Source organism: Podarcis cretensis (genome assembly GCF_951804945.1).
Source record: "Podarcis cretensis genome assembly, chromosome: 11".
NCBI lineage: Eukaryota > Metazoa > Chordata > Lepidosauria > Squamata > Lacertidae > Podarcis > Podarcis cretensis.
This window is the reverse complement of record NC_137180.1, coordinates 48,381,893-48,398,100: the sequence shown is the minus strand read 5'-3', so window position 1 is coordinate 48,398,100 and position 16,208 is coordinate 48,381,893. Positions and strand designations below refer to the sequence as shown.

Below are 16,208 nucleotides of genomic sequence, written 5' to 3'. Positions count from 1 at the left end.
TGGCGGGAAAAGAGCGGGAAAATGGCTAGCAATCCCAGGAGGCTTTGCACCAAACTTTGAGACCTGTGGAGAGTTGGAAGTTTGAGGAAGGAGGTTTTGAGGCAATTGGAGGGCGCTTACAGGCTTTTTAGATTGTGTTCCCCACTATATTCACGTATATGTGTGGTACCCCAGAATGTAATCTCCATGTTATTGAGGAAACACCTGTATAGTTGTAGTGATTTATATATACTACTACTAGTAGTAGTGCTTTATATAGATGTTGAAATGGAATAAGCAGAGATGAAAGAAGGTACAGCTTGGGGCGGAAAAGTTGACAACTCTTAAATGTAAAATACCTGTGTATTGTAGCTTTGGTGTGGGCTATTGATGAAACAGTTTGCAGAACACATCATTGTATTTAATAATGAGGGTACCCAGTGCCTGCCAACTGAAATGTCAAAAAAGGAAGGCAACAAAAATAATTCTGCCTGGAGTTTTAATATGCACACCTTTGCTTCCCTTTTCTAGGGACACACAGCAATGCTGAATTCAGGATGTTGGCATCCCAAAATAAAGGAGGAATTTTTGACATGTTCCAATGATGGGTGAGTGTTGCTGCCAGACTTTGTTTTCTCTTTTGGCTTTCTATTTCTGTGCTGAATTCCTCCCACTCAGTCATTCACTCGGCAGAATTTATTATAGAGGTCAAGGATTAACTAGACCTGGTGTCTAAGCTGTGTTATCAGTATTTGTACTCTGAAGCCGTCTTAAAAATTCCTCATAGATTGTAGCCCTTAAGTTATAAAGTGCAGTTCATACATTGCATCAAGGCAAGGTTCGAGTTTAGAAGTTTTTAGTATTTAATGCTGTATTGTTTTTAACACTTGATTGGAAGCCGCCCAGAGTGGCTGGGGAAACTCAGCCAGATGGGCGGGGTATAAATAATAAATTATTATTATTATTAGAAATGCGTAGGCCAAGCCTGGTTTCTCTGCTTTGTTTCTCCATCCACTTAGCCCTTGCTTCTGTGATGTAGGAGCTCATAGGAGCAGTGTGAGAGCCATAACTTAAAACCATGGTTTATCATTTCAAAACCATGGTTTTTTTTATTTCAACCATTAGTCCAAATCATAGTTTGAAAATCCTGTTTTCTGAAGCGCTCTTCAGTTGCTCACCCCACCCCTCTGTTCTCTGTTGCCTATTCCCAACACTTTCCTTTTGTGGGGGAGGTGTGTGTATGTGTGTGAATGTCAATTGAGGTAGAGAAGGTTTCCTGTTGCAGGTGTTCAGCTTCCAATGCATGGAGGGTGGTTGTGCAAAGGAGAGGGACCTGAATGTCCCTGTTTTCCTCCTCACTCAAAGGGCATAAAACCCGAAGAGGGTTTGATTCTGGTTTGCCAACTAAATACAATGCTGAAATAATATTTAAGCTCATTTTAACCATGTTTTTCAGTTATGTCTGGGGAGAATGGTGGGGGTTGTTTTTAAAGATGGTTTCCCCAACCTGGAGCTCCATATTAGCTCCAATATACACATGGAACTCCTGTTCTCAAGGGCTTCGTTTAGCTTCAGTGGTGTGTACCACTACTATGGGTGGCGCTGTGGGTAAAACCTCAGTGGCTAGGACTTGCTGATCGTATGGTCGGCGGTTCGAATCCCTGCGGCGGGGTGAGCTCCCGTCGTTCGGTCCCAGCTCCTGCCCACCTAGCAGTTCGAAAGCACCCCTTATTTATCACCCAAGTAGATAAATAAGTACCGCTTTATAGCGGGAAGGTAAACGGCGTTTTCGTGTGCTGCGCTGGTGCCGGCTCACCAGCTGCAGCTTCGTCACGCTGGCCACGTGACCCGGAAGTGTCTTCGGATGGCGCCGGCTCATGGCCTCTAGAGCGAGATGAGCACACAATCCTAGAGGCGGACACGACTGGCCCGTACAGGCAGAGGTACCTTTACCTTACTTACCACTACTAGTGTGCAAAAGGATGCTCTGTCCATTAAAATGAAGGAGGCAACCCTGTGTTCAGGAATCCCTATGTCTGAAAAGCTAAGTACCTAAAATACTGTGATGGGAAAGTTTGAGGTGACTGTTATAAATCAATAACAAAACTGAGTGTGTTTGGAGTACCTCTTCTTTTAAAATTCAGATATAAAGAGCATCTGCTGTGCCCTGGTAGCACAAGGATATCCACTTGCACAACAGGACTACCACCCCCACCCCCATTCCTCCTATCTATGCATGTCCCACACCATCCCAAAATCTGCTCCAGAGGGTTGAGGGAACCCCTAGAACAGATTTAATGGACTCATAGGGGGAGGAGAGGTGGAGAACATTGTATTGCTGTAGGAGAAGTCCTTGTTCTGACAGAACGAAAGACTTAGCACTACGTTGGATTCCACCCAAAAGAAATTCAGTTCCAAGCACAGAAAGTGAGGGGGAAGTTTAACATCTCAATAGCTGCTAAGATTAGATCTTATAACTTCTGTCTCTTAGGATTACAAGTAGTAAAGTATTTTTCTATTCCGTCACTTTTTAAAAAGTGGACATTTTTCTTAGCAGGGCTGCTCTTGACAGTGAAAAATAAGAAACTGTATAGTCCAGACTTTCCCGTTTTCTCCGTATAAGCATGTCTTTAGCAGTTATACCAAATATGGGTTCAAGGAACGCTTAATGTTGAAACTGCTATCCTGATAAAGTGACTAAAATACATGGGAGCAGTGATATAAATGGATGTATAATTATGTTTCCAAAGACACTAAATTGCATTACTTAATAAGAAAGGTATTTGAAACTATTCTCTGCTAGCAGTAAGTGTCTCTTGTGCCAAGAATTGGGACTTAAGGTGCAAAAATGTAAAACCATAACAGACCTTTTATAGATTAACAGTAGTCATTTGTCACAGTGACAGAGCTACTTTCCGTACTAATTGGAGTGCAATGTTCTTGCTCAGAAATTAGCTGTGCCCTATGCAGGGATCTGTCCAAGCACTGCTGGAAGAAACAGTATACTGAAGGGGGGGGGGGTGTTGGGGTTTTTTTGCCAGGGAGGCATGTTATCATGTCTTCTAAGCTGCAAATGATCTGATACTTAGTCAATTTAATATGAGAATTGGGAAACAATAGGATTGGATGCAAAGACTTTGTTAGGAGTGCGGAAACTTAGGATTCATCCCATGGCTTCTAGCCAATGGGTGTCCTTCCATGATGGCTTCAGTGGAGCCTTCTGCAAGTGAAAGAGCCGTTTCCCTTCCTCCTGCAATCTCCTCTAACACACCTGGCACTGTTCTGTGTAGAGTTCTCAAACTGGAGCAGATTATTGGGGAGCGAAGGTGGCCCAAAATCACCTTGGCCCCTATTCTACCGACAGAAGCCTCCACCTGATCAAAAAAAACCCCTTCAGTTGGTGGGACACTGGTTGGATACAAATTATCGTTCTTACTCAAATCTTCAAATATCTAAAGGGCTTTCACATGGAAGATGGAGCAAGCTTGTTTTCTCCTGCTTTGGAGGGTAGGACCAAACCGATGGATCCAAGTTTCAAGGAGATTCCAACTAAGGATCAGGAAGAACTTTCTGACAGTAAGAGCTGTTCAGCTGCGGAACGGACTCCCTCAGACTCTCCTTCCTTGGAGAGTTTTTAAGTAGAGGTTGGATGGCCATCTGTCATGGATGCTTTAGTTGAGTTTACTGCATTGCAGAGGGTTGGACTAGATGACTCTCAGGGTCCCTTCCAAATCTACAATTCTATAATTTTACTTGTTGACATTTATATTGACGGTATAATCAACAGCAGAAAGAGCATTAAGGCTGCAGTTTATAAAAGGTCTCGGATCAAAAGAGTGTGGCTATTTCTGAAGCTGGTCTGCCCAAGACTTAGCATGTAAGCTGTATACATGGTGCAGCATCTCTCTGGTTCCCACAGTGCTGTGCTTTCATTGCAGTTATATCTTCATATGGGACAAAGTAGAATAATCAAGTTCTGAATGTGTGTTCTTGTGTGCGTTTGCATAGATAGATAGCTAATAGCTAAACTTACGCTTTGTCATTCATTCAGTCCTTTACATAGGGCTGCAAGGTTCCTTATTAAAATGATTTGACTTGGTCGCCTGCAACTTGCAATTACTATGGCTCCTTCCTTCTCCATTTTCACCACTGCCTTAATCTGTGGCCTGGTCTGCACAGCACATTCAGCCAAGCTATGGCTCACCAGTACCACAGAGAAATGCTTGCAGCTGCTTCGCTCTTTCCTGGGACTGTTTACTTCTGCACCAATCTGAACCTAAGTATGAGCCGTAGCCAAGAAATACTTCAGCAGGTCATGCGAACCAGATCAATGTAAAAAACCCAATCCCCCCCCTTTGAGGTTTGTTTATGGATAAACCTAGTTTCATATCCTGATTATTAATGCAGTTACTGCAATTTGAACAGCATTGTCTGTACCTGCATGCTATACCTGCAAGGGCAAATGAATCTTTCTATATATTCATAGTGTACGTATTATTCCTTTAGCCCTGAGCTGAGGATTTGCCTTTGCAGACAATTTTCACACCAACTACTGCAGCCCTAGCCCTGGAAGTGGTGCAGAAATGATTGGTAACAAATTGGACTTCCCTTTTTTCATTTGGGCATTTCATTATATTCAAACTGAGTATTGCATATTATTTTTGGATTAATTCATACAGGATGAGCCACAATATACCTTCCATTTTGTGTGTCAATTATGTGTAAGTTTCTTTATCATTGAAGCCTATATGAGGAGTGTTATTTCATATGCTGGCTACTGGGTGGTGCTCAAGCATTAAAAATCAGTTCTCACTTTTCCCAGGGAACTAGTCTCAACACGGCAAAGCCTTCTGGTTTCCATCGGCCACAGGAATCGAAATCTCAGAGTTGTTCCCAAAGTCTCTATTTTTCTTGGCAGTCTGTTCTCAGAGGGGCTAATGGAAACAAATGCCTACTTACAATGTTCCTTGAGTTAATGTGGTTACTGTTCCAGCAAATTAGGCTTCATTATTATTATTATAACCTATAATCTATGGGATGTGGCTTTTGTTTTGAAGGACACAATCAATTTTATCTTGTTTTCAGAAATATAACTACAGCTAATGTTTAATAAGGCAACAGAAAACAAACAGGAACTGGCTAGCATTTGGGTCACATATATCAAATAGTCATGGAGCAGGCAGGTGTGTGTGCATAGATGCACACATATAGCCACATACATACCTACAGTACCTATGTTGCGTTGTGATGCCTATGTAGTTAAAGCTGGACTGCTGACAAACAAAATGGGGATATGCTGAGTGACAACATAATGTTGAGTGATGGTTAGAGAGAGACAACCTGGATGGGAGTTGGAATGGAGTATCCTAGAAATGGGTAGGGCTAATTGGCTGAAACTTCAACAGGAATACTCCCTCCCCACTGCAATATGAATTAGTACCTCTGATGTTCAAGCAGGGTAGTAAAGGTAAAGGGACCCCTGACCATTAGGTCCAGTCGTGGACAACTCTGGGGTTGCGGCGTTCATCTCGCTTTATTGGCCGAGGGAGCCGGCGAACAGCTTCCGGGTCATATGGCCAGCAAGACTAAGCCACTTCTAGTGAATCAGAGCAGCACACGGAAATGCCGTTTACCTTCCCGCCAGAGTGGTACCTATTTATCTACCGTATTTTTCGCCCTATAGGACGCACCGGCCCATAGGACACACCTAGGTTTTTTTTGGGGGGGGGGGGAATAAAGTAAAAAAAAAATTATTCCCCCCCCCCCAGCCTCGGATATCTGCCCGAAGTACAGGGCACTCTGCTTCAGCGCACCCCGCTCGCCATGCAGCAGGCTGCTATCTGCAGCCTAGGGAGCCCGGCGAGAACTCCCACAGGGCTCCCTAGGCTGCGGATGTCTGCCCGAAGCGTGGGCGCTTGCTTCGGCACGGTCCGGGCAGCAGGCTGCTATCCGCAGCCTAGGGAGCCCTGTGGGAACTCCCGCAGGCTCCCCAGGCTTGCTGATAGCTTCCTGAAGCGTGGAGAGCGAGAGGGGTCAGTGCGCACCGACCCCTCTCTCTCTCCATGTTTCAGTGAAAGCCTGCATTCGCCCGATAGGACGCACACAGATTTCCCCTTCATTTTTGGAGGGGAAAAAGTGCGTCCTATAGGGCGAAAAATATGGTACTTGCACTTTGACGTGCTTTCGGACTGCTAGGTTGGCAGAAGCAGGGACCGAGCAATGGGAACTCACCCCGTCGTGGGGATTCAAACCACCGACCTTCTGATCAGCAAGTCCTAGGCTCTGTGGTTTAACCCACAGCGTCACCCGCGTCCCTTCAAGCAGGGTAAATGTGTGCAAATTTTTTGGAAACGGAAGTCATTAAGGTCCATATTCCCTAAGCTTTTCTCTTGCCATTATTTTAAATTGGCAGCCATTTAAGATGAGCAGAAAATTCATCCATATGGCAAAGACCCATACTCTCTCACTAAAACAGCGGAAGGAGAAACTTCACAAGTGAAGGGGTGCTGTGTGTGTTTGTTGTCAGCATTTATAGAGCTTTGTGCAATGTCCAAATTACGTTGTCTGCTGTCCTTGCCCATAAGGAGTTGTAGTCCGTGTACTGCAGTTAGAATGGCTCACAGAGAACAGCTTGTCTAAGGCCACCTGTTGAGCTCACTAGCAGAGGTGAGATTCATCTGGGAGAATTTCAGATTTGTAGCTCAAACTGCTGATTGCTATGCTACACCCTACTTTTTTCTAAGGGGCGTACATAGAATTTCCCAGTTACCTCCCATCTAGGTAGCTTGTAGCATCAGGCACACTTAGCTTCAGCAGCAGAACTGTAACATGGGCCAAGACTTGAGCAGCTTCTTGTGGTCTTCATATATTGTGATAAAAATAGTGGGTGGTGCATTGTGGAAGGTATGGGACACCTTGGGCCTAGAAGACAAATACAACCCTCTGGGGTCTCTGCATGGCTCTTGGGCCTCTTCCCAGGTTATGCCTCTCGCTCCCCAGGCTGCCTCTCTCACTGGTCCTGTTTCCCACCCCAAGTAGTTTAGCCAGGCTGGTATGTGACCTTGAACTCTGACAGTGCCTCCTACTTGTCCAGATGGAGGATGGAGAGGGGTGTGTGTAGAAACAAGCCTACTGTACAATGGTAAAATTGCCATTCGTTGCTCCACCCGCCACCAACATGTGGCCCTTGGAAAGTTGCCCAGAAAGGAATGTGTCTGAAAAAGATTCCCCAGTCTTGCATTGTGGCCCAGCATCTACTGCCGCTGTAACAAACACAGCACAGACACAACATCTCTATATAATGGTGCTATACTGCACTACCAAAACAATGATGCAGCCTAACTGTTGCTGTGCCATAAACTTTTGTACCTATCCAGTTACTTCTCTTTCAGGTTCCCAATCAGGATCAGATGATCCCAGGATCAAGTGATCCTAGGCCATCAAACGATCCCAGACAGAAGCTGATGTGTTCTAAAACTTGTGCTCATATGCTTGAATTGCGAGACTAACATGGTTGAGAAGGAAATGGCGAAGCGTCCCTGGAACAGACCTGTTTTGTTTTTGTTTTGACATTTAAGGGTTAGAACTGAGAGACGTAGCAACTAGTTAAAAAGGGGGAGGGGGAATAAAACTGGGTCCAAGCACAGCTGTTGCAGTGCACACGTGTCAGTCATTTTTGAATTTGGTTTAATCCCACCTGCTTTTGCTCTAGCGGTAATAGTACGCTTATTCTGTGCTGTATTAAATTAAAATGCAACATCAGCTCATTTCTTCTTTTTAACATAGACTAATGTTTTTCTGTTGGACATCAGCAAGCGTGGACAACGAAACCTTCTGCACGTAGCATAGGTTAGTTTCTCACATTACCAGCTGAGGGCCCCCCAGTGTTGTAAATGATTGCTGATGAACTTAAACATGCCCAGAATAAAACAGCACCTGTTTAAATATTGAAAGTTAACCAGATGCTGGTTCTGAGAGTTGCTCGGTGGCGGCTGGGGAGAACCTTCAGTACCTTTCTGTCTGTAAGTTTTTAATCGATGGCCACCCAAGTTCTTAGTAATAAATCAGATACTTTGATGCATAGCTCTTTTACTCACCATTGATTTTGTCCTTGTAAGCATTTCAGATAATGACTTTCCTAGCTAACAATGGCTTTAATACCCAAAAGTTGTGCTGCCGTAAAATCTCTGACAAAGTCGGACTTCAGCACGTTAATATTTATAGCTCTTCTAGCATGTAATCATCCCTGAAGTCTTTCCACTGTTTTCTGGACTGGGCCAGTGAAGATCTGCACAGGATCTTGCAGCTGGGCCAGCAAATATCTCACCAACTATAGCAGGGGTGAGAAACCTCTGGCCCTCCAGATATTGCTGGACTACACTCCCATCATCCTCTGACCACCAACCATGCTACCTGAGGCTACCATCACAGGTTCCTCATCTCTAAATCTGAGAACTGGAATGTAAATGTAGCAGGCTTTAGCCAGAATGAATTGTTTTTGTTTGTTTTATTTACCTTATCATCAGAATTAAAATGATTTTCTTCAGTGGTTTGCAAACTACCTTGTGTAGTAGCATAAGGACTCCTATAACAGCAAAATGGGCATCGCTATGATCAGAACGCTGCTATGTTTCCTCAAAATTTTCACAAAAGGTGCCTATCACCAGCTTGCTAGTCAGAGTTATAGGAAATAATAGCAGCTTACAAATGTATGCACAGTAAGCAGTTGTTTTATTAAGTGGGAAAGTGTTTATAGGTGCTACCTGTTTTTCACAGGAAAAGTTGGCTTCTATTTATATGGAAAAATATTTCGAGATGTTTCTGCGGGGCGTTGATTTTGTGCATGTTGAAAATCCTCGTATATTTGAAATGTTTAATGTGATTTGGCCTATTTTCCTTTCCAGACATGACATCAAGCTCCTCAGTGAGGAGAATACGCTCATGTCCCCAGCACATCCAATCCTGGAAAGTGTGGAATTTTCCAAACTTTGTGTGTGAGGTTATATTTAGGACTGCACCAGTAATGAATGTGTGTTTCTTGGGAATTGGTAAACATCTTTAAGTGCTGCTATTTGAAACACAGCAATAAACAAAATAATTTATAGAGTTCTAAAAGTCCCAGGCTTTCATGTAAAAACAAAATTGGAATATGAGATGAATCATCAGGGGTTTTTCGATTTTTATCTGGCTTTTTTCTTACCACACATGGGATGTCTATTTTTGTGAATAAGCAAGATGGAGCTGAGTGATATTAAATTCCCACACAGCAGGTGTTCTATGTCCCTAGCCTCTCTCTCCTTGCCCTCACCCCCTCTTTCAGAAATGGAATTGCAGCCAACCTTGAAATTTAGCAGTCTTGAGTTTTGTGATTTGTCATCGGAGCCAGTAGTGTGGTTTATCTTGCAGCTGGTTTATTGTAAGAAAGTTCCTTTACCGGATCTCGCTCTTTCCATCTCTTAGCCACCCAACTTAACACTTGGACTTCTTTTTTTAATAGCATTCCTTGAAAATGTTTATCTCCAACTTCCGAGGACTGTATCAATAATGGCATCTGGAACTAGGGTTTTCATATATGTGTGTGTATGTATTTAATTTAATTTAATACATTTGTTAGTAAAGGTAAATGTACCCCTAACCATTAGGTCCAGTCGCAGATGACTCTGGGGTTGCGGCGCTCATCTCACTCTGTAGGCTGAGGGAGCCGGCGTTTATCCGCAGACAGCTTCCAGGTCATGTGGCCAGCATGACTAAGCTGCTTCTGGCAAAACCAGAGCTCCCGGAAGCCGTTTACCTTCCCGCCGGAGCTACTTGCACTTGACATGCTTTCGAACTGCTAGGTGGGCAGGAGCAGGGACCGAACAATGGGAGCTCACCCTGTCGCAGGGATTTGAACCGCCGACCTTCTGATCAGCAAGCCCTAGGCTCTGTGGTTTAGACCACAGGGCCACCCAGGTCCCTCTAGTACATTTGTTACCTCTCAAGGAATTATGGGGTATACACATGCTTCCCTGTACCCTTCCATGTTACCTCACAACTCTCCTGTGAGATAGACAAGAACTGTATCTCCAGGTGAAGGGAGCAGGTTTAGTCCCCATTTGCTTTCTTCCATACCAGCGACCGATTTCATAGAAAGCTACCTTATACCAGATCAAACTACTTGCTCTTCCCCTGGTTGTCATTCATATCTGAAGTAAAGAGAAGTAAAGCACTGTATTTGGGTACAGTTCTGCTTTGGCTGCAAAACTCATCCTGTACCCGTGGCAGTGAGTTTCTTGGCTGCCTATGACAAGGATCCTTCAAAAGATACAGCGGAAGTGATGTGCACTGCAACCCCCCAGGGGCTCTTTGCAGTGCACTAACCCCTCCCACCACAAACTTAGGAAAGTGCTGCAGCTCAATTTTAGATGATAGGATTTGTGTGTGGAATGTCCCGACTTCCCATAAATAGGCAACAGGGGATGTGAAATACCTCTTCCAGAAAGCCTGGAGAGCTACTTGTTTTCAGGACAGACAACACTGGGATAAATGTATAAAGCATCTAGAATCATACAGTGTTAGAGTTGGAAGGGACCCCAAAGGTCATCTAGTCCAACCCCCTGCAAAGCAAGAATCTCAGCTAAAGCATCCATGACAGATGGCCATCCAACCCTCCAAGGATGGAGAGTCTACCAACTTCTGGGGGAGTCAACAGCTCTCATTGTCAGAAAGTTCTTCCGGACGTTTAGTCAGAATCTCATTTCTTGTAACTTGAATCCATTGGTTCAGGGCCTACCCTCCAGAGCAGGAGAAAACAAGCGTGCTCCATCTTCCATGTGATAGCCCTTGAGATATTTGAAGATGGAGTCCAGATCTCTCCTCGGTTTCCTCTTTTCCAGGCTAAGCATACCCAGCTCCCTCAACCGTTCCTCATAAGTTTTAGTTTCCAGACCCTTGAGCATCTTGGTCAACCTCCCCTGCACACATTCCAGCTTGTCAATGACTTGCTATATGGCAACTTCCTATCTTCACGACTTTTGACCTATCATAAAAATGGACATTTTGCTAGCATTTGAGCCAGTGGACACTGGCCTCTTGGGGTGTATGGGGCACTGCCCCACAAACCTCAGTCTCCCCTCCATTAGCCCTCACCTGCCAGGCTTACCATCAGTTCAGCAGATGGTACTGCCTGTCACCTTGTGCCTCTTAGGTCTCAGTGTCACCCCTTGTGGAGCCCAGGAGGGAGGAGAACAAGGACAAAACTAGGATGAGTTGCCTCTGACGCTCATTGTCTCTGTCTCTGTCCATTGGCTCTGACTTCATTTACCCTACCTTCCACCCTACCAATTCCTGTGGGCACAATCCACCGCTGCTTTGAATAAGGATGCTCTTTTCTGAGTGTCCCCTCAATCTGAAGTTTAGAGGGTAGCCTCAAGAGAGGGCCTTTTTTAGTGGCATCCCCTTCCAAGTTGCCCTTAGGAAACTGTCTGACATCCACTTTGTCTGACTTCTCAGTGCCGTTCTAAGACATTTTTGTTCATTCTCATTATTTTAGTCGCTCTGGTATGGTTATTGGTTCAGTTCCGTCAGTTGTTGGATGTTTTTAGCTCCTTCCAATATCATTGTGCTGGTGTTTTTGTATTTGGGTTTTATGCTGAGTTGGATTAATTGTGCATTGTAGCATGGTTAAATTACACTTTATTTCTTAAATGCCTAAATTGTTAATTTGATGAGGCATTTAACACGTATAAGTAGCAAACAGATACCTGATCCTAAAGGGAAAACCTCCAGTGCATCTTCATCGAAAACGAAAGCCATTTTGCTTCATTCATTGTGGTCAGGTGTCTAAAATCAGTCCCCAATACAGCACCACCCTCATAATTGTTTGCAAAGCGAGGCAAGTTTAGAACAGTCAAGTGAATTAGATTGTGACAGTCTCGGAAAGAGAAAACAAAACTTTCAGTTTGCTGTTGCTCCATTTTCACCATGCAGATGATTTCTGCAACCATGACCATGGTGCACAAAAGCTGGAGATGAAAGTTATTAGTCTGAACACCTCCTGCGTCATCACAGTGTTATACAAACATTTTGTGCTCTGTACACAGCTAATGCTGGCCAGGCTGTAGTTTTCTGAGCAGCTGGACTAGTAGAGAAGTCACGCCAAGGCCAATACCAGACATTTGAATAAACAGCACATATCATTGGTTTTTGTTTAGATTACAGCATTTGTCTTCACCATTTCAAGACCACCTGACAAGGAGCACAGGCAGTTAAACTACTACATGTCTGTTGGTACTCTAAGCTTTTGTTTTTAAGAGGAAGATCACTTTGATTTAATGGGCAATCCTGAAGTTCTTTGCACTTCTCCATTTATTCCCATTTGGGCCAATGATAGTATTGAGAGGCATCTGTGTGATCTAAACCAGCATCTGTGTGATCTATTTAAGGCTTCCGTCTTGCCTGGGAGTAAGTCCCATTCGGCTCATGAGACTTATCTCTAGAGAAAATATGCTTGGGATTGTGTTTAGACCTTGGAGATTGAAAGACCACTAGGTCCTACAGTGTGAAAATGGTTCATTTGCTATGTTTTTCAATCTCTTGCTTCTTCCAAAAAAGATTAGGGTGGCATGCACAATTCCCTCCCTCCCTCCCTCCCTCCTTCCAGCACTCATTGATCCTTACAGCAATGCTGTAAAGTAGTTTAGGTTGAGAGAGAGGGTGACAGGCTCAAGGTCACTCAGTCAACTTCATGGTTAAGTGGAGTTTTGAACCTGGGGCTTCCCAGTCATAGTTAGACACTTGAACCACTATGCTACACTCACTCATGTAGCTCACAGATTGATTTAGAACCGAACCCAGTGGGAGGTTTCTCTTTGATACCTCTGCAAAGAGTATTCTTGCAAATGAATCATAGCAAGAAATTTGAAGGTAACAAGGATGATCAAGCAATGGGACATGGTGTTATTGCAATTCAATGAGAATCAGCAAAACCTGAATATAAGTGCTGTGATGTTTTAGAGCTTTATGTTTAGCTCTTTGTTAAATAATTTTAAAGAATCTTACTAAAATGAAAATTTTTAAAAAGGGTCCCACCAAGTGCCCCATAAGCCAGGAAACTGAAGCCCACACTGCAAGGTGAGCATCCATCTGTCTCAGGAGAGAATGGAGGAGTGCGCCCAGTTGTGCTCCTGAAGATGTGTTATGGCGTTGCTTCTCTCTGAGCTTTTCCCAGCAGTCATTCTTCCTGCAAGACAAGATTGTAATACAGGGATGGTAAGATGGAGCAAAAATTACTGACAAACCCCGGCTTTCTATGTGGTTAACATGCAGAGAAAGATATTATGTAGGCCATCACTGCTTCCCTTGCTTGTGTGTTACATCTTGCATCCATTGGTTAGGACACTGGTGGGAGCAAGTTGCGCTACTTATCAGCCGTTGGGTGGAGTGATGCCAGCAGGCTTTCCTTTTATTGTCACCAAAAGGGATAGGTGGTTTTTCTAAGCAAAAAACAGAAAATTCCTCAGCAGCCTCAGCAGGCTCTCTGTGGCTGTAGCACGGAGACCAATAAGCAGTCGAGAGCAGTTAACCCAGCTGCAGTTCTGAGCCTCTCTGCTCTCCAGGACCAGAAGGACCAGGAATTGGAAACATGTGTTCTACTACTGAGTTACGGCTTCCTTTGAGTCCTAAAGGATGTGAGTCCGATACTTTCTTTCCAGAAGTGTGCTAAGGAATTGCAAAGTGGAATGTGTTAATGCCCTATAAAAGGTTGGGTTCTTTAGCTTTAAACACCCTTGGTGCCTGGTTCATTTTATGTTTAATGCACACATGTTTTAACTTGCCTCTTGTAGGACCACTGTGTGACTCAAATGTATACACCAAGACCCCTTTACATCAGTGGTTCAGACAGCTTTGTGCACCCAGCAGGGACCCTGGATAGAGTTGTCTCCTCTGCTGAAGTAACCTGAAAAGCCCTTTCACATGCTAGACCTTCTGGACTGGCACTGCATTTCTTACCGACCCATTGCTGAGTTAGACACAGACATATCTCTACAGAATCCTTTTTCCTGACCCTCTAAGGCTTCATTCTAGCTGAATCTAAGTTTTAGCAGTTTGCAGCTGCAGTCGTGGTGAAGAAACTTGAGTCAACCACTATTGCTGGTTGATCTTACCTTAGATTCTGCATTACAAGTCTAACTATTATATGTTCATCAGATAGCAAAGCACAAAAATAGAATTTTAGTTTTTCAGTTTTGAAGTTATAGCTGAAGCCTTAGAGGACATTGTTTTGATTTGGAAACAGCAGAGAAAGAGTTAATTTCACAAAATGCAATTTTTGAAATGACATTAAATAGTATTCCTGGAGGCCCTTGGCTTAATGCTATGAAAATTCAGTGTGTGTGTGTATCTCTGCTTTTTATCTCCGGTTGTCTTACTGAGGCTTTATTCGTTCTGCATATTTTAATCATGCATTTGGGAACACTTTCCCAGGATTTGCAGTACTTTTTTCAGTGGTCCTGAAGAATATATACAACTGTTGCTGAAAAGATGAGCAAGTTCTTGTTTTTAAAGGGCGGGGGTTAGCCTTGGAATGATTTTGTTGGGTTTTTTATATATCAAAAAGTATGTGCATTAGGTTAGGTGCAGTCCAGAGAACGATAAGTACACTCGCCCCATTGAAATACATGCTAGATCTTTAAAAGTCTGCTTCTAAGCATTGTCACTGCAGAATGTCCCCGTCCCCGTCCCCCCGACCCCAATCATACCTGTTAGTAGTAGTATAACTTGTTCATCTAATCAAATTCTCAAGTGTATCAGGAAAATAAATGCAATTGCCAGCATGGCAAAAGAGCATATTCTCACTTCAAATGGGAAAGTTCTGGTAGATTGCATGTTGCACCAACACTCTGATCCCTGTTTAGAAATCTTAAGAGCTACAGGCTTAAATACAAACACAAACTTATGTGTTAACCTAAATATCGTGGCCTTTCTCTAGGTGATAGTCACACTGTGTATTTTTCTTCCTTTTAACATGTATGACTACATCCAAACATTTGCTGATTGAATTCAGTGTGTTAACTTTGTTTGAAAACTATAAGTTAGTTTGCATGCATCTAAAAACTAGTTAGCCTATTCTTTGCCAGAGATGCATATGGGGTCTACTATTGCCAGCATGCTCTGTACCTCTTATTGCCAATAAGGCAATATGGCAGGTGGAATGCATGGTGAATCTATTTGAAAAAAAGAATAGAAGGAAAAAGCTCGCAGTTCTGTGTGAGTTCTATGCCTGAGGTGGTTGCAAGTGCAAGGGAACATCCCCCTTGGCACTCCAACGACTCAGGACCCAGAATCTTGAAGAATTGCACCTCTGTAGTGACATGTGGTTATATGCAGATTTACATAGAATACATGCTTGGGGCTATGTATAGGCTTGGTAACAATTTTATACACACACAAAATAGGTTTGGGGTCAATCTAAAGCTTCAAACAACTTTGCAATTCTTGAAATCTCAGATCTGGGGAAAAACCAGACCAAATTGTTTTGCCAAATAAATTGGTAATCTAGAGATTATTACCAAGCCTACGCATGTTCTGATCACACATTACAGGCAGAGGGCCTTCTCGGTAGTGGCGCCCACCCTGCAAAACACCCTCCCATCAGATGTCAAGGAAATAAACAAGTACCTGACTTTTGGAAGACATCTGAAGGCAGCCCTATTTAGGGAGATTTTTAATGTTTGATGTTTTGTTGTATTTTTAATACCTGTTGGAAGCCACCCAGGGTGGCTGGGGAGACGCGGCCAGATGGGCAGAGTGTAAGTAATAAATTATTATTACTATTATTATTACATGTAAACGTGCATGCAAACAAATGTCACAATGGAGGTGTGTTTTTTCCAAGATCCTAGCGTCATGACGCACCAGGAAGACGTTGCCTTGCATTTTATTCACAGAGGGGAAATTACAGAGTCTGATCTGACTAAAAGTCAGTTTTCCATTTACTGAAAAAGGTAGAAAAAGTAAGTGCAAAATACCAAGGCAGTTAATCAGTGTAATGTTCATGCAGAGTTCCCATATATCACCTGCTTAAACTTGTTTATTTCTTTGGGGAGGGTGACAGACAGACAGACAGACAGACAGACAGTAGGGAAGCTTATAGGTACCATTACAATGGGAGGCAAGAAGCACTAGACGTCTTGCAGGTTGTACACAATAAGAAAACTTGAAATCCAAATTGCATGGGTTTGGACCACGTG

The 16,208-nt window shown here is 43.4% G+C and overlaps 1 protein-coding gene across 1 annotated transcript in view; it reads left to right on the top strand.

Moving 5' to 3' along the window:
• WDR70 (WD repeat domain 70) overlaps positions 1-16,208 on the top strand; it is a 119,868-nt gene that overhangs the window by 32,049 nt on the left and 71,611 nt on the right. The window contains exon 9 of the mRNA XM_079994872.1: positions 511-587. Coding sequence (XP_079850998.1) covers positions 511-587 — 77 coding nt within the window. The remainder of the gene's footprint in view (positions 1-510; positions 588-16,208) is intronic.